The 19841-nt window shown below is 44.6% G+C and overlaps 1 protein-coding gene across 1 annotated transcript in view; it reads left to right on the top strand.

The window, feature by feature from the left end:
- LOC309612084 (ALK tyrosine kinase receptor-like) overlaps window positions 1–19841 on the top strand; it is a gene marked incomplete at its 5' end in the record, with an annotated part of 407879 nt that overhangs the window by 207188 nt on the left and 180850 nt on the right. Inside the window, one exon of the mRNA XM_082357365.1 lies at window positions 19066–19230. Coding sequence (XP_082213491.1) covers window positions 19066–19230 — 165 coding nt within the window. The remainder of the gene's footprint in view (window positions 1–19065; window positions 19231–19841) is intronic.

Below are 19841 nucleotides of genomic sequence, written 5' to 3' on the forward strand. Positions count from 1 at the left end.
ACATTTTTTTCTTCTCTTGAACTCCTCTAGGGTGAACCCCATGAGGGCAGGCACAAATCTGTGTTTGCTCCCCACTTTATCCCATCACATAGAAGAAACTCATAGAGGCTTGTGCATGATAAATGAATGCAGAGGCCTTCAGGGATGGAACTTACTCATCAGGCCTGATTCAACTAAGTATTTATGAACCTGGTATACACTGAGTTCTAGATTCCCTTCTGGGCATGTTTACCTATTCCTGCCACTCAGTCTCTGCCCCTGGGCCTGAGCTTTTTAAAGTGCACCTAACAGACCTTCCACCTGCTAGTGTCCCTCCTTCGTAGAGCAGTGAGTCTTGGTTCATATTAATTGTACCTTCATTTCAAACTTTAAAAAATAAATGCATGAAAAACCCTAGGGCAGTTTAGAATTGTACTCTGCTGGGATGTTTCCTGCTATACTGCTAAGCCTCCCCGGTTGCAGGGGAAGATCAGTAGCTGTCAGGAGATTCCAGATAAGAATTACTGCTTGATTTTATTTAAGCCAGACACTGAGTATCATCTTAGGATAAGGGCAGGTGTTTATAAATAATTGAAATCTGGTCCTTTATACTGTTATTGCTTTGTAAAACCAGATTTGTGATAGAACCAGTCTTTGGATAACATTGTTTGAATTTGCTCTCAAAGTCATTCAGCATCTCCACAACTTCTATAAAATGCAGAATGTCCAAAACAGGCCAGTCTGCCTCCTGCATGACACAGAGGACATTGCATTTGTTCTCTCTGAAACATCTAGAAAGAGATTTCAAGTTGAAAGGAGAAAACCACCGGAGCTTATTTAAACCGCTACATGCCCACTGCTTGGCTCTGATACACCTGCTTCCTCTCCCTGGGCCTCACCTATCTCATGTATAAAATGAGGGTGGGGTGGCATGCTCCTTGGGCAAAAGAATAGATATGCAAGACTCCTAGGATTCCTTTCAAATGCTCCTTTTAGCCTAGAAGCCTCATGATTTCCCTTCTTGGCAGAGGAGGGAACCCAAACCATTGGTCAGGCCTTGCCGAAATGCTCAGTGAGGGTGCCAAAGTCAGCACCATCATTGCTACTGATTCACAGGGTGAGAATAGATGATTCTTGGTTGGTGGCTCCTTGACTGGGTGCAGTGGTAATCTCAGAGCCTTTTCATCTCTTCCTATATTTAATTCAGCTGAGACTCATAAGGACCCACCTGTCCCCACCACCACCGGTGTGTGCCTGGTCCAGTGCCAAATGTTAGAGGTGATACAAACACAAACATAAGTGAGACTTGCTCCTGCTCTCTCAGAGCTTATTGTCCAGAGAAACAATCCTGTAGGGAGCTCAGCCCATTGCCACAAAGAGCACCTCTGGGGCACTGAGGTTGAAGACTAGTCCTGAGACACACAGCAGAGCAGACTGAAGACTGAGACTCCTGTTTTCTTAAAGATGTTTGCGGGACTCAGCGCATATCTCTCTATGAACCAAAGAGGCCAGCAGGCTCACTGGTGATAAATCCACACCTTTCAACTGCCGCGAAAGACATTTTAAGAAATGTTAACAACTTCATTAATTTTAAGACCTCAAACTTGGGCAGAGAAATTTGACTGGAAAATTGCTGCCTGAAGGGATAGTTCTTCAGACAGTGAGAAGTAACCAAGACTCAGCAAGTCGATGCGGGCCCTGAGTGGTGGAGCTTGGTGCCTGGCTGGCTGTCTTCACCTGCGTTCTGGGGTGGAGGTGGGAGGGGACGTCTGGAGGGGGAGGTAGGAGAGGGCAGCAGGGTAGGCATCAACAACCCGACCACAGGCATCATGATAGACAGTGGCGGGCCATCCCTCTCAGGCAAGCTTGTCCAGTCCTGAATTGAGTATGGCTTTCTTTTCAAGGGTGTTTTATGAGAAGAGACGAGGTGGAGAGAGGCTAATAAGATTTACTCACCCCAGTCTGTAATTATCTGCTTGAGGAAAAAGTTTGACCTACCTTTTTGAAGTCTTCCCATATTTCTTCTAATTTACGTTGGGGCCTTTTATGTTGTGTAAAATATATTTTCTTCAATGGCATTTGGTATCAGATTCCAGCTCTTTCTTTTTTTTTTTTTTTTTTTTTTTAAATATACTTATTTATTTATTTTTTGGCTGCACTGGGTCTTTGTTGCTGCGCGTGGGCTTTCTCTAGTTGCGGCGAGCCGGGGCTACTCTTTGTTGTGGTGCGCGGGCTTCTCATTGCAGTGGCTTCTCTTGTTGCGGACCACTGGCTCTAGGCGTGTGGGCTTCAGTAGTTGTGGCACATGGGCTCAGTAGTTGTGGCTCACGGGCTCTAGAGTGCAGGCTCAGTAACTGTGGCGCACGGACTTACTTGCTCCGCGGCATGTAGGATCTTCCTGGACCAGGGCTCGAATCTGTGCCCCCTGCATTGGCAGGCAGATTCTTAACCACTGTGCCACCAGGGAAGCCCTCCAGCTCTTTCTTGTCTCTTGTCTTGAATGATGGGAGCCTGCTAATTGCGTCATCAACAAGCAGAGCTGCACATTCTTTCCCCAAGGCTTTGAAGAAGCTGGGGGGGACATCTAAAGAAAGAATTTTTTTCCTTTTATTATCCAGCTCTGATGCCTTAAGACTTATTTATAGGCTTGGCTAAAGGATTGGACCCCAACTCCCTACCCAGATAAAAACCTGTTTTATTTGGTAACTGCAGGTAGCTAAGAGATTGAGGCCACTGGGGGTTTTAATCACCTTGAGTTCTAGAGCCACAGAAGCAGATGATATCCTGCCCACCTTTAATTCATGTTTGCCTATTCTGGGTGTGTGAAGAATCAGATCACCTTTTAAAGCAGAATAACCAAAGTTTCTACCCAGATGAGGCAGAGAAAGAGGATTTTCATTTATTGAAAAAAAAAAAGTTTGATACTTTGCAAAACTCTTCCACGCCCCCCTTTCTCACTTCAGCTTGTCATAAAATTGTGGTGGGTGAAAATTATTTTATATCCCACTTTTATAGAAATGTAAATTGAGGGCTGAAGACATTTATTAACCGTGCTCCCAAGTTATGGAGCTGATGAGCATTAGAGAAGACTGAACCCAGATTTTCTGACTTCAAGTCTAGTGCTCTTTCTACCACATCAAAAAGTTAATTCAAAGATGAAGTCCCCACTCTATGGAGAGGGCTCTCATTTCCTGGACAACCTGGTGTTTGGACTGAATGACCAATTTGATATCCAAGATGTGGGCAGCTATAGGACCAAGGCTTGATGTCCCCAAATTGAGACTATCCCAGGTAGGCCATGTAATTCACCTCTTTCTAGACATGGATGTAGGCCCCCCCAGGCACCATGGGCAGTCTTGCCTTCCCTACCATAAACTCTGGTCCCTGCTATGGGTTCAGTATACCCCTAGTGTCCATGAATGTGGCCTTATTTTAAAATAGGGTCTTTGTAGATGCAATTAAGTTGAGTCCATACTGGATTAGAGTGGGCCCTAATCCAATATAACTGATGTCCTTATAAGAAGAGAAAACAGAGATACAGACATGACACACAGGATGAACACCATGTAAAAATGGAGGCAGAGATTAGAATGATGCATCTTCAAGCCAAGGAATGCCAAGGATTGCCAGCAACCACCAAAAGCTAGGGAAAGGCATGGGACAGATTCTCTCCTAGAGCCATCAGAGCATGGTCCTGTTAACGTCTTGATTTCAGACTTCTGGCCTCCAAAACTGTGAGAGAATAAATTTCTGCTATTTGAAGCCACCTATTTTGTAGTGTTTTGTTGTGACAGCCCTAGTAAACTAATGTAATCCTTCATCCCTCCAGTCCTCCCATGTCCAGAACATTGAATCCTGGAAAAGAAAGATTCCTCCCAAAATCTCAGCATCAGGGCACAACAAAGCCAGTGTTGGACTTTAAGTAAAAGTTCTATTAAAACTTTGTCTGCTTTCAAGCCCATTGGGACCCATCCAATTTAGGGACTGGTGCTTTTGGAAACAAAGAAAGATTAGACTTTTTAATTACTTCCCCAGCTGCTGCTACCACCATCACCAGTCTTGTTAATGTATCAATTTCTTTGATTGAAAAGACTGGGTAAATTAAATGTCTCTCTCAAAAAAAAAAAAAAAAATCAACCTACCACAGAATCAAAAATGGAAAACAAATAGGTCCTCCAGCCCCCCGTGGGATTTGCTTCATAGCTCTGGCAGGAAGTCAGTTTGATCACATTTCTGAAATTACATATTTAATGTGGCTGGCCGTGATCTGCCATTCTGCCCTCAGAAGCCTGGTGTCAGTGAAAAGCAGCTCCACAAGGGAGCATCCCTCGTGGACCATTGTCAGGGCTGAAAGCTTTCTTACCAATTCCTCTGCCCTGATTGGCCAGGCCTTTTTGTGTTCTCTTCCCAGCCCTGCTCCACTGAGCTGGGAAGTCAAGTTCATTCCTAGCCCGTGCCTCTGTATTTTTATCTACAACATGGTAAGCACAAGGCTCTGCACTTATTCACCTAAAAGGCTGAGTCCCAAAGGGGACAGCAGTGCCAGCCGTCATACAAGACCAAGAGCAGGGAACATCTGTTACCCTGAGGACCAGTGACCTGCTGGGAACCAATGAACTCAGTCTGTGGAAATCAAGTGAAAAACAGTTGGCTTAGGTGTTTCAAGGAGATACTTGTTTAAAATGCTCCCCTTGATCACATTCCTTGCCTTTAAAATAAAGACATGTAGACCCACTCAATAAATACCAACAATTTATCTCTATGTTAATGGCAGGCTGAGTGAGGAGAAACGGAAAGGAAACAAGTCAGATTAAAAGATAATAAAAGAATGATTAACTGACACAAAAGCAAGAAAAACAAGTCAAAAGAGATCCATTTAAAATGACTGTCACAGACAGACAGGGAAAGGAATTGACAAAAGGGAAAGAGAGAGATGAATGGGGGAACAGAGACAGAGACAGACCAACAGATAGACAATGTGGAAAGGATCACTCAGGGTTGTGTGGTCTCCTGGCCTTGTGTTCTTTCTCCTGTTAACATGGTCTCAGCTCTCACACCTGGGCAGGTGGCTCCCTAAAGCTTGCTCCAATCTTGAGCAACCTCCTCCTGAGGGTTGTTTCTGCATCCCTACCTATCTGCCTGCATCATTTCCCCCTTAGTGTCCCAGAGAATGGGATAATGGATATAAACATTCTTTGAGCACCAACTGTATGCCTGGCTCTGCTCTAGTCATGGCCATGACAAATACAAATAGTACAAGGAGCTCTTGAGGAAGAGGCAGACATGCCTGCTGTATGACAGGTGCAGTAACAGAGGCGTGGTCAAAGATCCCTGAAACACAGGGAGGGAAATACAGTTCTGCGGAGGACTTAGGAAGGCAGATGTTCTGGAGATAGGGACTGCTGAGCTGGGCCTTGGACCCCAGGCACCACTGAGATCAGTGAGAAGGGCTTTCCGGGCAGAGGGAATGAATGTGCAAAGGGGTGTCCAGGAATAGGTCAAGCCCAGTGACACAGGGTAAAGATGGTCTGGGAGAGATGAGCCTGGAGAAACAGTTACTTCTGGGTGTACTCAGGGTTTAGATATGATCTTACATGTGAAGCATAGGTTGGAAAAGGAAGGGCAGGAGGGAACCTGGGAGAGATTCTGGCTATAAGGTGAGAATGACTTGGTTGCCCATGTGGGAGAGTCCAGCTTGAGTAATTGAGTAGATGGAGATTCCATTATCAGAGTAGGGAGGAGGAGAAACATTTGGCAAGGAGAGATGGTGACCACGACCTCTAGAGGGAGAGGAGAAGATGGTGAGATCTTTGTTGAACAAGTTACATTTGAAGTGCTTTCAGGACATGCAAGTGAAGAAGGCCAGTAGAGAGTTGTAAATCCATGTCTTGGCTTTGAGGAGAGAGGTGTGATAGAGAATTATTAGCATAGGCTATGGTTGAGGCTGTGATTGGAGGATGAAGACCCAGAAGGGATCCAGAAAGTTACATTTAAGAAGTAAACAGAAGAAGAGGAGCATGACAAACAGTCAGAGATGAATAGGAAAGGTAGGAGGAGAACCAGAAGGTGGAATAGCCACAGAAACCAAAGGTGTAAAGAATTTTACATGTGGGAGTCACCAACAGTGTCGAAGCCACCCAAAGAACAAGGACTCCCTCTGGTAAATACCCTTTCTGTTTTACATACCTCCTCCTTCCCCCATGTTTCCTTCTTTCTCATTCCATTTTGTCCACAATTAATTTGTTTTTCCTTCCCTTGAACCTGTCTCCCTAGATTCTACCTGCTCTAGCTTGCAAGGCCCAGCTCAGTCCCTGCTTCTATCTCAGAGCTTTTCCTGAGTACCCACGCTACCCTGAGTCTCTTTCGCCTTGGAATTTTTCTTATGGAAAAAGTTGATGGAATTTTTTGTAACACTAATGTGGTATCATCCCCCTCTTGAAATCTGAGAACATTCTGACTGTTTCCTGAACATTCCAAATTCTCCAAGAATCCCACTGTGTGACACCAACTCCACAAAACCCTGGACTCCTCAGATGTTTCTTATGACTCAAATTACCTTCCTAGTTTGTATTTCATCCTTTTTATGGCCGAAGTGTAAACTAGGTCACATGATAAAGCAATCATTGATGAGTCTAATTTATCCAACCCAAGGTAGAGAAGATGATAAATGTCACTTTTATCTATCTATCTATCTAATCTACCATCTATCTATCTATCGTACATCCACTCATCCAATGGGTGTCTACAGTTTGCCAAGCTCTTTGCTCCTGCCCCTCATAGAGATTCTAGCCTAGTTCACTTTTATCATAGGCCTAAGATGGTCCTAAATGTCCCTCTGAATGGTGCTGCTTAAATACTTGTATGATTGTTTTGTATATATGTGCAATATCCCTGGGTCTGATGAACCATCAAACCTAATAGGAAGGTTTACTTGGGAAATAAGGCTTTTAAGCTTGTGGCATTTGTCAAGACTTCTAGAAATGTATGCCAAAATGGGGACATTTTACCGTATGTAAATTTAAAAATAAATAAACAATCAAACATTAAAATAAAATCCTATTCATTCTTTAAAAAAAAGAGATAGTCTGCCTGTTATATTTAGTAGAGCTTCTTTTTGGAAACCATATAGTGAGCATTCACACCCCACAGCTGGTGACCAAATTAACCCCAAATTAGAACAACCTGCAAGGTTGTAGACCTCACTGTTCCCATTTTTCTCACTGAGGAAGGTTATATAATGTCTTTCCAGAGCACTTTGCATGTCTGATGTCACACTTTTCTTCATATCTTAGTTATGTGTGGCCCTGAATCATCATGATTCCTAGACTGTAAGCTCTTAGAGGTCAAGTAATCTGCATCTTGTTTCCTTTGCATCCCCAGTACTTACGCCAGTATTTTGTACTTGGTTGGGTTCTTAATAAACATACACTAGATGAAATTGCAACATTTGCTGAACAATCCAGGGGCAAACTAGGAGTATACTCGAGTCTCTCAATTCCCAATCTGGAGCTTTTCTGCCCCTGAGGATCTCTATTTTAGTAAAAGGTATGGCTGTTCCCATAAACCCTCTTATTCCTAAAGTCATATTAATTGGTTTCAGGAAAGACATGTGTGTAAGGGGAGAACAGTTCCTGGCCTGGGCATATTTTCATTTAGAAGTCAAAAAGCTGTGTCTTTAACTACTTTGGGTAGATTTTTTTTTTTTTTTCCCCTCAACCTAAAAAAGTATATTTAGCAGACATGAGTGAGCTGGGAAATTTTTGTTTTGACAGCTTTGGGACATCTGAGATATTGTATACAGAGCATTTCTAACCAGTCTAGAAAGACATGTGTCCAAAACATATGCACGAAAATGACTGATCAAGAGTGAGAAAAATGAGAGGAAATCCTCTTAAAATGAATGTTTTGTCAAGAGCAATCTCAGGTGCAAAACTTCATGTCAGAAGAGCCCTCAGATTAACAAGACTTTAACCCGCCCATTTGAGTAGATGCCTAGAATAATTTGGTCTGTGAGAAATTCCTGGAGATTGTGAGCTGTCAGGGCCCACAGCAGTCTCGTCAAGCAGCCTCATCTTACAGCTGAGGAAACTAGGCACAGAGAGGTCAGTGATCTGCCCAGGGCTAGTGGCAGAGCTGAGATTCCACCCAGGCTGCCTGCTTGGCAGAGCCCCATCTAACCCTCCACAGCAGACGTGTGGGTGATAGCTCATATTTCCTCAGTACTTGGGCTGCAGAGAATTTCCTCACATGTTACTTCTGAGCATTGCTTTACTCATATCATCACTTTAATTACTTCGATCTCTGTCAGCCCAGCGGGTTCATGCTGCCCTAGGGTTACATCAGTGTAGGGTCCGTACCATCCCGGTGTGGGTAAAGTCACATCCAGTCTCAGTCTAGTTGCCTCACCATCACCTGGAGAGCTTCTTAAAAACAAGATTCTGGGGCCTGGGGACTGTAGGATTAGGTTTGGGAACCACAGGTCTTTCATTCACCTCCTAGTTGCCTATTTGAATCTCCTCTGTGACATCCAAGCAAGACATGTCCCAGCCTCTGTTTGAACAGTGGGGAAGAAACTCAAGTTGGGATTGAGTTGTGGAATTCATTCCCAGCTCTGATTCTTATGAGTATTATTACCTTCATTGACTCAAGCCACTCTCTTTGATTCTGTTTGTCATCTGAAAAATGGGAATGGTCATGATTCCTAATTGACGGCATTACTGTCAGGACTGACTATGAGGACAGAGTTCCATGTGCTGGAGCACAGGTGCTTCACTAATGCTCTCTGAAGAGGAATCAGACCCACTCCAGTGAGAAGCCAATAGCCTGCATTTTGGTGACATGGCTCTATTTGCTAGAAAATATTTCCTTAACATTCTTTAAGTCCCTAACTTTGTCCTCTGGAACCTGAAAGCACTTTACCTTTAACCATGATACTATCTGAGCTGGAATTTAATGCTATGCAGTCCAGCTTCAAAATTCATACAACTACATAAAAATAAGCAATACTAGTTCCCCACCTCCCTGGAATAACCTCATTCCTTCCTCTATTCTTAACAAATTTCCTAGCTAAACCTCTATCATCTGTCAAAATCCTTCCATCCTTCAAGATGCAGCCCAAAAGTTGCCTCCTCCCTGAGCCTGTGATCCTTCAGGCAGAAGGTCTCTCTTGTTCTGTGTCCTCCTGGCTTCACCAGGTCTGCTTACCGTGAGAGCCAGGTGTGAGTAAGTCCATCTCTCCCACTGGATTGGGAGTTTCTGAAGGTCACAGGGTTTGTGCTAAGGAAGCCTGTGTTTTGAGATTGGCATCAGGGAGGAACCTCATGTTCACCTCCAACACTCAGGAGATCCTCACCAGCAGAGACAGAAGAGTAAGTGGGGAGGACCGTCTTGCATGTTCTGAGGTCAAGGCTTCCCAGGACCATCAGCCTTTTCTGGTTATTGGGGCTACCACACTACTCAGAGCTCTCCTCCAACCATCTGGTTTCAGGAATGATCCCATCTGGGTGGATGTCATGCTGAGCAGTGTACAAATTACCAAGGTTTTCACCATGCTCTCTGGAGCTGGCCTCATTCTGTTAGAGATGCCATGTTCTGCATAAATGCTTCCTGGAAACTGTAGGCAGAAAACTGGACTGGAAGTCCAGTCTGGCTTTTGGTCTTAGCTTTCTGCTTCTCCAGCCCCTAGGCCATGCCACTTCGGCCAAGTCACTTCACCTTCCTGAGCCTCAGTTTTCCCATCTGTAAAATGAGGAGGCTGGTAACTTCAGAAGTTTAATTATTTTCAATTTTCTGTTCTGCGATGAAGAGCCAAGTCCCATTTCTTCAATCTGTAATATTGTTATGGTCACAGATAAGAGAAATGAGAATTGAGCTTTCTGTGCCAATCTCCTGCCATTGTGGGTATGCACGCGCACACATCCTCTTCTGAGATTGTCTTCCGGGGCTGCAGTTATATAATTAATTGACTGAAGGAGACTTGGCCCTTCTTCGCTGCAGCTTGATTATAAGTGAGCTAAACAGATGTCTTGAATTGGGTGATTGGTTCCCAGATGCATTGTAGGGGGCAAGCGGTGGGAAAGAATTGAATGATTTCAGTTCTGGGGCCCCACGACAAATGAATAGTGGTTGGTGGGAGGGGGGCAGACGGGGGACAGGTATTATAAAGTGTGTGACAAGATGTTGATGGCAGCTGGTGGATTAACATCAAAGGTGCCTGGTGGGCTAAGTGCTCCTTTAGGAGATAACCCAGAAAGGGGGAGTGGAAGTCTCTAATCATCTGAGCCTGAGCTGGAAGTCAGGAATCTTGGGATTCTGCTGACCAGCTGGCTAGAACCAAGTTAGAGAGCTTGCTTCAGCCATCTGTCCAAAGGGAAAATTGGTCTTAGAATGGTGGAGATGGATGAGACCAGAGAATCATTTCATTCTACTACTTTATTTTTCAGATGAGGAAACTGAGGCCTAGAGAGGTTAAGGGACTAGCTTGAAGTAACACCTCAGAGCCAGGGCTAGAACCTAGATCTTCTTACTCAAGGTCTAGCATGACTTCACTTCCAAAGGGAAGCTTGATCAGCACATCAAAAACCAAAGATTGAGTGAGGAGCTTCAACAAAGTTTGACATAGTCAAAGCTCTGCCTTCAGTGCTGGACATGCCTTTTATCTCCCCTCTGTCGTGGCTGAGGCTGGAGCCACCTGGAGAGCAAGAGCAATGACTGCCATCATTTAGTAATAATCAAACGACGTGCGAGTCCCCACGCCAGGTGCTTGATGTGTGTATTGCATTTAATCCTCCTCACAGTTCCCTGAGGTGGCCCCTGTTTTAATCCCCATTTTAATGTGAAAAAATTGAGCCACAGGGAGATTAAATAATTTGCCCTGGGATAACACAGCTAGTAAGTGACAGAGCCAAGCTTTCACCTTGAGCAGCCAGACCCCACGTAGGATCTATGCTTCTATTTACCCCCCAGACACCCTGGTGCCCCTCTGAGGTTTTGATATAAAACAGGGCAAGGGAGGAGGGTATCTGTTCTAGATAGCATCTCCCTGAGTCCTCCAAGGTCAGGTCAGTTCAGCTCATCTCCAGGTTCCCGGTGGTAAACCTGAGGCACAGGGAGATCAAGTGATGTGTTCTTAAGCACAGGCCCTAGGTGGTAAGAGTATCCACATATAGTATCTCATTGGTAAGAGGGCACGTCCACATTTGTTACCTTATTTGATTGTCACAGCAGATATTATTATTTTTATTATTTTTATCAGCATCATTATTGTGATAATTCTCTCTGGTTTATCCACGAGGAAATCCAGACTCAAGTGGTTAAATGAATTGCCCAAAAGCACAAGGCTGACTGGCCCAGAGCCGGAAGAGTTTCCAAGAATTCTCTAGTGATCTTCCCACTTCACTCCTAGGCCACCCTTTTTCCTCCCTTTGTTCTCACCATAGCTTCTGGCCTGTGCACAGACTTGCTCTCCAGCAGGAGATTCCAGCAACCATCAAAAAGCAGCTTGTTGGCAGAAGAGGACATTTAGGATGAAAGAAGCCAGAAAGCCTTATTGGAGATTATCTGAGCCATCAAATCATTGGGAAGTAGTTGAAACCTAGCCATGTATGTTTTTGCCAGCTTATTCCAGAAAAACACAGTATAGATTTTTTAGAATTTTAAGAATTATTTAAGGTATTGTTTTGCTTGTTTTTTACCCACAGCTTTGAATGAAAATAGTAAAAATTGCAAGGTCAGGAACTGGATTTTAGTACCAGTCCTGCAACTCACCCACCATGCATCCTTTGGCAAGCCCCATCATGTCTCTGGGCCTCAGTTTCTTCCTCTAAGATGGTCCTCAAGGTCCTTCATGACCTTGAAGTCAACAATTGGAAAGTTCTGGGGAATCCCTTGAGAAAAGGAGACCCCACTTTGTGCCTCAGGATTGGTGGCAGCCGAGGGAGTTCCCTTGAGCTGGATACAATTCTTAAGGGCTGACAGTATTTCGAGAATGCTGGTTCCTGGAGCTTTATGTAATGAACTGTAGTTTCAAATATAAAGCTCTATTTTATGATCTCTAAAGGCCACCTATAAGAAAATTGCCACATGTGTATGAAGCTTCACGTGGTTCTTTACTGAATACACAAATCAGGTTTGTCAGGAATACATTGGCATTTGTACATGCCACCCATGAATCAATCCAGCCTCAGCTTAAGTGTGCCAATAAGCCAAGCCTGAGGAGGGGAGAGCTGGTGATTCAGTAACTCTGATTTTCAGCCCAGCCCAGGCCTGGTACTTACTGGAGAGGATGGCATTTGGAAAGGCCTCCACAGCGAGGAGAAATGCCCTCCGTACTGTGTGTGAAGGACTCCCTGACCAGCCACATGACCCTGAATAAGTCTTTTCCCTTGCCTGGGTCTTGCTGTTTTCACCTGTCCAATGGAAGAAACAACTTCAAATGTCACTTCAAGTTCTAACAGCTGACTCTGCGAATATCACCCTCAGGCAGAAATACCGACTTTCCCACGGTATAGCAGAATACTAAGGAAATGACCATGTGCCATCAGTTGACTGCCCCACATAAATACTGTTTCTCCTGGTAAACAGAAAGCTGTGTTCAAAAGGACATGACTATGTAAATTCTGAATCAGCTAATGTGCACTGGAAATTCTCCATTCCACGCACATGCATCATCTCACTGAGTCCTCCTAGCAGTTCTGGGAAGTTAGTCTTATCACTAAGATGACTGAGACTCAGAGAGAGGGAGAGAGTGCCCTGCACTGCACAGCTGACAAGTGGCAGGATTGGAGTCAAATCTCAGGTCTTGTGCTCTATCCCTGAGAAGCAACCATGATGGTGTTAAGGTTGCTTAATGATTAAGACATATGGGCAGAGACACATAGGAAAAGACTGCAGAGCGGGGTAGGACCAGAGAGACCACCATTCAGCAAGTGAGGGGCATCAGGCCCCGTGTCAGGTTGTCAGCATCCCAGCAGTTAAACACTGGGTCAAGATAACTAGAGACAGAAAAGAAACCGCAAGACAAAATCACAACCATGTTGCCATATTTTAAACTAGTAGCAAACCTGATGATTCTCTGTTTTCAGATGCAGATCCCAGGGCTGAGTATACAGTTGAATAAACTCTCTCGTGGGCCCCTGATGGTCATAGAAAACTTGCCCATCCCACTCTCAGTTCCCTTAACTGTAACCCTCAGCCCTACCCAAGAAACACAAAGGATACCCCAGAAGATGTCAGGAAACATAAACGTGAAATTGAGCCCCAGACTTTAATGCACCTGTAGGCTTGGCTTCCTGAGTCATGCCCACGGGGATTAAAACTTGGATCTTAGGGATGTATACACTGACTCAGTCCTCATCTAGGGTATCCCAGGTCCGACTTTGTGAAGGTGGGATCAGGGCCTTTAAGGACAGCTCAGATGCTTTGGCTTCTGTCCTGCCTCCAGCGTGGCCCTGCCTGTCCCTGCATGGGCCCAGTTCCTGTCCTCCCTCACTGCAGGTCTTGACGCCTGTTGGTGTCTGTGGCTCTAAATGAGGGGAGGTCTTTCTGCTACCTTTTCAATTCATAATTCCCTGTTTGTGAGATACTGACATCAAGGCCTTGTGGTCCCATGGAGGAAGCAGGTCAGTGGAAGCCCAATCAGTCACTTCCTATCTGAGTAACTTCAGATGTGACTTTATTTCTCTAAGCCCCAGTGTTGTCCTCTGTCAAATGGGGATAAGAGTCCTGCCTACTTCATAGGGATTCAATAAGATAATGATGTAGGGTGCCTGGCATACTGTCTGACCATGGTAAGCCCTCAGTGAATGTTATCAATTAAGAAAGTACTTCCCACAGGCCTTCATGGAGTTCCCCCTGTCTGGACTCCTCTGTAAACATATACCCCGTTCTGCCAGACTCGAGATCATAAGTCCAACCCCAAGCTTGACTTCTGGAACACGTGTAATAAGAGACAAAATGAAGGGTGAGGTATCATGGGATTGATAAACATGGTGTTCTCTTTTTTTTATGACTCTGCTTTTCACTCTGTGGTATTTGCTTCCAGTCCTCGAGCTGGGCTGAGGCTGGGCAACATCAACCAGTGGGCTCCTATGGACCTGCCCAGGCTGGCACCTGCCACCTGTGGTCATCTGGAAACCAGCCAGCCTTGGAAGGCATGTCTTAAAATCTAAAGGAGGCTGCTGGTCCCCTAATTTGAATTGTCTTAAGGAGACTTAGGAAACTAGTGAGAGGTCTCTAGGTTTACAGGGTTAGGATGAAGGAGGTACAAAGGACCTTGATCTAAGGGATTTTTTTGGGAGCCTGAGGTCAATCTGGATACAAAGGAGGACTGTTGGATTTTCTAAGTCCACCCAAGGGAAGACCCAAGAGTCCAAAGTACACCACGTCTCCCTGTTACCCTTCTGTGGTGTTATGGACGGTGCCTGAAACTTCCATGCAATCTCCTTCTTGTAGCTCAGGCTGGGAAGATCCCCATCTCTGCCCAAATGGCCAAGGCTGGCTTCCTAGGCACAGGTGTTGGGCATGATTGCTTTGGTAGTCGCACACATTCCCAGAGGCTAGATTTCCACCTTCAGATTCAGTGTCAAAGTGCTTGGTCACTGCCAACTCACTACAGCCAAGGGAACTGCATCACTCCGGGCAGGGCCACCACAGGGTTCTTCTGATGGGTTACTGTGCCATTCTTCTGAATGGCTGTGTTTTATACTAGAACAATTCCTTAAAGCTAACTGTTAATTCAGTTTTTGAAATATGATTCATATCCTGGAAGATTTCAGAATATGGGTACAGACTGATAAAAATGCATGAATACACACACACACACACACACACACACACACATTCACCCTGGCACAGTCATCTGTAAAACTTGCCTGAACCCTCCTTCTTAATTATTTGACAATCTTGAGGCAAACTGAGACCCCATGGAGTGTGATGCACATTCCACCTCCTTCCCTGGGGAACCTGCTTTAGGGATGACAGCAGGCCCTTGTTTAGAGGCAGGCAGGGTGAGGGGACCAACGGTCTGTAGGTTTGGTTGTGTTGGCCAAAGATGAGCTCTATAGAATCACTGACCTTTGGAGATGGAGGGCACCGTAGAGGGGGTATGCTCCATCTCTTTCATTTTCAAATGCAGAAAGCCAGGCACAGAAAGAAGAATGGATGTGCTGAGGCCCCTCAGCTGCTGTGTGCAGGACAGAGCCTGGAACTATCCTCACTGCTCTACCAAGACCTTTCCCTTCACGGCACTTGACACTCCTCTCAGCAGGCCAGCTATTTCCAGAAGATTCCATTACTTTATCTTTCTTCCATGATGGAAGTGACTAGAAAGTGGGGAGCAGTGATTTCAACTATGTGTTTAGCAGGTTCTGGAAAGTTAGATTCTCCTGGTTCCAAACAGGTATGTAAAAAAGAAGGTCGAAATCTCTGGATTCTTCTGAAGGTCAGTCACTTTGTAAAATGGACCTGACACAGAGGAAATATAGATCTGTCTCCTTAGGGTAGTACAGAATCCTTTACAGATATGAAAAGGTTGCAGACTTAGTATCTAATAATAACCAAAATATAGCACTTCATAGGTTTCTCATATATTATTTAATTTAATCTGTTGGCCCTGGATTAAAATTCTGAAGCTGTGGAGGTGTGATGAATAACATCTAAATCTTCAGCATTAACCAGCCCTGGGTCACATTCTGGCTCTGCCTTAGGGTAGTCCTTTGGTCTTTGTACAAGTAGAGTAAACTTTCTGAGCCTCAGTTTCCTCAGCTTTAAAGAGAAGACACAATTCCCTTCTCAGTTTTGTTCAGCAGATTAAATACAGTGATATAAGAAACTCCTTAGCACAGTCCCTGGCAGACAGCCGGGGTCAGTGAATGTGATTTCCCGCCCCTCTCCTTGGGCATGGACCTGTTCAACCATTGGGTTGCTTAAGGCTGAACACCTCACGGAAACCCTTAGCCCCTCTGCGTCCTGCCTGTAGGAGAGACTCTACAGCGCCCACCACAAAGGGGCGGAGTCAGAGAAGGGCTAAAGAGAGAGATCCAAGAAGCACCCTAGGTCTAGAAACTCAGAAAAGGCCTAAGGAAAATGAGGCTTAACCTGGTGTTTTTAGAAAAGACAAATCCCAGGTATTATTGCTCGAAAGGCACAGAGGCTAGCTCAGGAGAGAGAAACCTGTGTAGAAATTTTATAAGAAATTAAATCAGAATATAGAAAAGCCCAATCTGATTTCACCCAAAATGAGCAATAATGTTAACTCCATTCCTATTTAAAGCCAAAGAGTACATCTTTGACAGCTAAAGAGAAGCTGCCTCAGCAAGAATTTCAAAATGAACCCATTTGATAATACGAGTATCTGCCTAGCTTGTTTTACTAGGCAGGGTCTGACCCAAACACAGCTGATTATCAGACTCTCCAGAGTTCAGAGATCCAAGGATTGATGGCACTTGAGACTGGGATTGTATATTCTGTTGTCTGTTTGTCTAATATGCACACAGAGTGCATTTGCCAGGCAGTGTCTGAGCTGGCATGCCACATTTCTGTCCCAAAAAGAAACAGGATGACTTTAATTGGAGAAGAAAAGTCAAGATGGAGGATGGGCCTCAGAAGTTGAAGCTTTGGGAAAGGTACCAGTAATTGTTGATGTGGGATGGAGGTGGCCAATAGCTTTCTCTCCCACCTTCTGACTTGATCATTCACTAATGTGGGTGGGTCTTGTTAATCATCCCCAGAGGAGCCAGGTTTAATGGCTACACCTTTCGTTATAAGAATAATTTTTGTGCTACAAAGTACAAAATGTTGGATCGGTTTTCTTCTCCTTGCATTCTGCTATCAAAACCAGGTTCCTGGCAAGCAAGTCTTGAAGATTAAGACAGCCTACAATTCATGGGCACCAACTCATAGCAGCAGCTCAGCTCCCAGAGGCAGGTAGAAGTTCTTCAAGGCTGATAAAATATGTAGGCAGCAAGTGGCCTGTCAACTCAAACAAAGCTAGCTCTGCCTGTTTCAGCTTGACATTATAAAGGTGAATTGTCTGAATCGTGAAAGGGTGAGTGGTATTCACCTTAGGACCAGAAGGATGGCAGCTCCTGGAGAGCAGCTGGTACATAAATCTCTGCTGGTTGAGAAGTAGAAAGATACTTAATAGAAGGGTAATTGAAGGATTTTTTTCTTCCCCCCCTAAACTTAGATCATTTGGCCAATGTCAGTGGGAATTATTTTGCTCCCACTCCAGGGCAGGGCCATCTTCTATGGTGTAACTAAAGGACATTCCAGTGACTGGCTGCCTGCACTAGACTTGGCCCTACTTCTCCTCTGCCTTCTGAAATTCCCAACAGGAGACTCATCTTGGAGATCAAGGTAGCAGTAGCTCCAGGAGCAGCTGTTAAAATGCACAATGATAATTGGGAGTTAGTACTCATTAGTACCACCGCACAGATTGATTTATCAAATTAGTTATAACCCTTCTGAGAACAAGGACTTTGGAATCTTAAAAAAGTCACATCAGCAGGAATAAAGACGCAGAGGTAGAGAATGGACTTGAAGACACGGGGAGGGGGAAGGGTAAGCTGGGACAAAGTGAGAGAGTAGCATTGACGTATATACACTACCAAATGTAAAATAGATAGCTAGTGGGAAGCAGCTGTATCACACGGGGAGATCAGCTCAGTGCTTTGTGACCACCTAGAGGGGTGGGATAGGGAGGGGATATACATATAGCTGATTCACTTTGTTATACAGCAGAAACTAATAAAACATTGTAAAGTAATTATACTCCAATAAAGATGTTAAAAAAAAAAAAGTCAAATCAGGAAGGAGCTTTAGAAGACATCTAGTGTGGGTCTCATTCTGTATTTGATGAATTTAAGGCCCAGAGAGGTTAAGTGGCTTATTCAAGGTAACCAGCAAATCAGTGGCAGAGTTGGTGCTGGAACCCAGGTTTCACTGGGTACTTGTTTCTAGAATCATCAAGTCTAAACCTCTTATTTATGGATGAGGGCACCAAGTTCCACATGTGAGAAGAGACTGGCCAAGCCTGGATACCAATCAAATTCCCCTTATTCCCATCCAATGGTCTTTATATCAAATTTTCCCTTTCTTCACATCCCCAGGGCTAACAGGAGATGATGAAGTAAAGGGCAGATGACTAATTTGGTTTTTGGCACATATTCTATTGATCCATCAGTGAGCATTGAGAGCCTTCTAGGTACAAAGTACTTCAGCCACTTTGGGTAATAAACAATGAGCAAGGCAAGGGAAAGAGAAGGTGAGTGTATCCTAAAAGTAGGGCAGACGTGGAATGGTTGGACACAAGGATGATTCATGCAAAGAAGTCCAGAAAGCGATCACACAAAGTCCCAGGACACAGCCTCTTTCTGCCTCTTCTCTCTCTCCTTACCCAGTGACCTTCCCCATTCCCTCCCCAAGAGAGAATAAACTCAGATTAGCTATCACAGCCTTGGCACTCCTCTCTGGAGGGTGGTTGAAGAACAGATGATAGGGCTGTCAAACAGGGTTGTGAGTAGCTTAAGTTCCCTTTGGCCTCTTCTCAGTTAGGATCCTGATGAGGATTTCTCCTGAGCATCAACTGTGGACCAGACTCACATGTATAGATAATGAATTATCCTACTAGTTGTTACAGCAATCTCCAGAGGTAGAAATTATCATCCCCAGTGTACAAGTGAGGAAATTTCAGGCCAGAGAGGTTAATTTTCTTGCCTGACTTAGATTCAGACCCATCTGGTTGCAAAGCCAGGCTCTGTCCACTTGACCTCAGGCCCTCTCCATGTCACCAGGTAACCTTACAAGATGCAAAACTTCTCATGGTCCAACTTGTTTAGCTCTTTTTTTACCTGCCTTCTGTGAAGATACCTCCCATAATCTGAGTTATATAAAGAACAGTTTTTTTCTCTTTTAGTCTCCTTTTCATCAATATGGAGCTCAGCCACCTGTGGAATTGACAGCCTGCCACACCTCGTTAGGTGAAGGTTGTGGGCGAGATGGAGGCCAACTTCCTGGAGTGGAGGAGTGGGGCTGGAAGGTCACATTTGGGAGACAGTTTGCTCCACTGACCATTGGCTGTCCTTGCAGGTCTGGAGTGCAGCTTTGACTTCCCCTGTGAGCTGGAGTATTCCCCTCCACTGCACAACCTTGGGAACCAGAGCTGGTCCTGGCGCCGTGTCCCTTCCGAGGAGGCTTCCCAGATGGACCTGTTGGATGGGCCTGAAGAGGAGCACTCCAAGGAGATGCCCAGAGGTAAGGGTAGGGGCCACTGCAAAGTGTCCCAGATGGGCCAGGATGGGGCTGGGATGTCTATTTCTGTTTGAAATGTTGAGGCTTCTCCACCCCTGTTCTGCCCTGTTTCCTTTGAAACCTGTTTGTAATATCTGTGCCTCTCCATGTCTTCTTGGGCTATACAAGGAAGAGGAGGTTGCAAGTCCAATTTCAGGATCAATCCAACCCTTTACTCTCTTATCAATGAAAGAAAATAGGATTTCATAGCTCTCTTTCATGCAGATTTCCCAAGGTAAGATATAGAAGAAAATGTTAATCTGTTTGTTCATTTGGAATGGGGTTGCCAGTTAAAACACAGGACACCCAGTTAACTTTGAGCTTCCAGTGAATAACAAATGATTTTTTAGTATAAGTATGTCTCATGCAATAGTTGGGACATACTTGTACTTAAAAATTATTCAAATTATACTAAAAAATTCAAGTGTAATTGAGTGTTGTACATTTTTATTTGCTAAATCTGGCAATCCTAATTTGGAAGGTGTTGTATAACTGAGTTAAATGTTAGTTTCAAAGCCATTAATGAATATTTAGACTGCATATTAGTTCTGCAAGGTGCTTCCAGTAGTTCTTTG

The sequence above is a fragment of the Balaenoptera borealis genome (genome assembly GCF_965194805.1).
Source record: "Balaenoptera borealis genome assembly, chromosome: 15".
NCBI classification, from domain to species: Eukaryota; Metazoa; Chordata; class Mammalia; order Artiodactyla; family Balaenopteridae; genus Balaenoptera; species Balaenoptera borealis.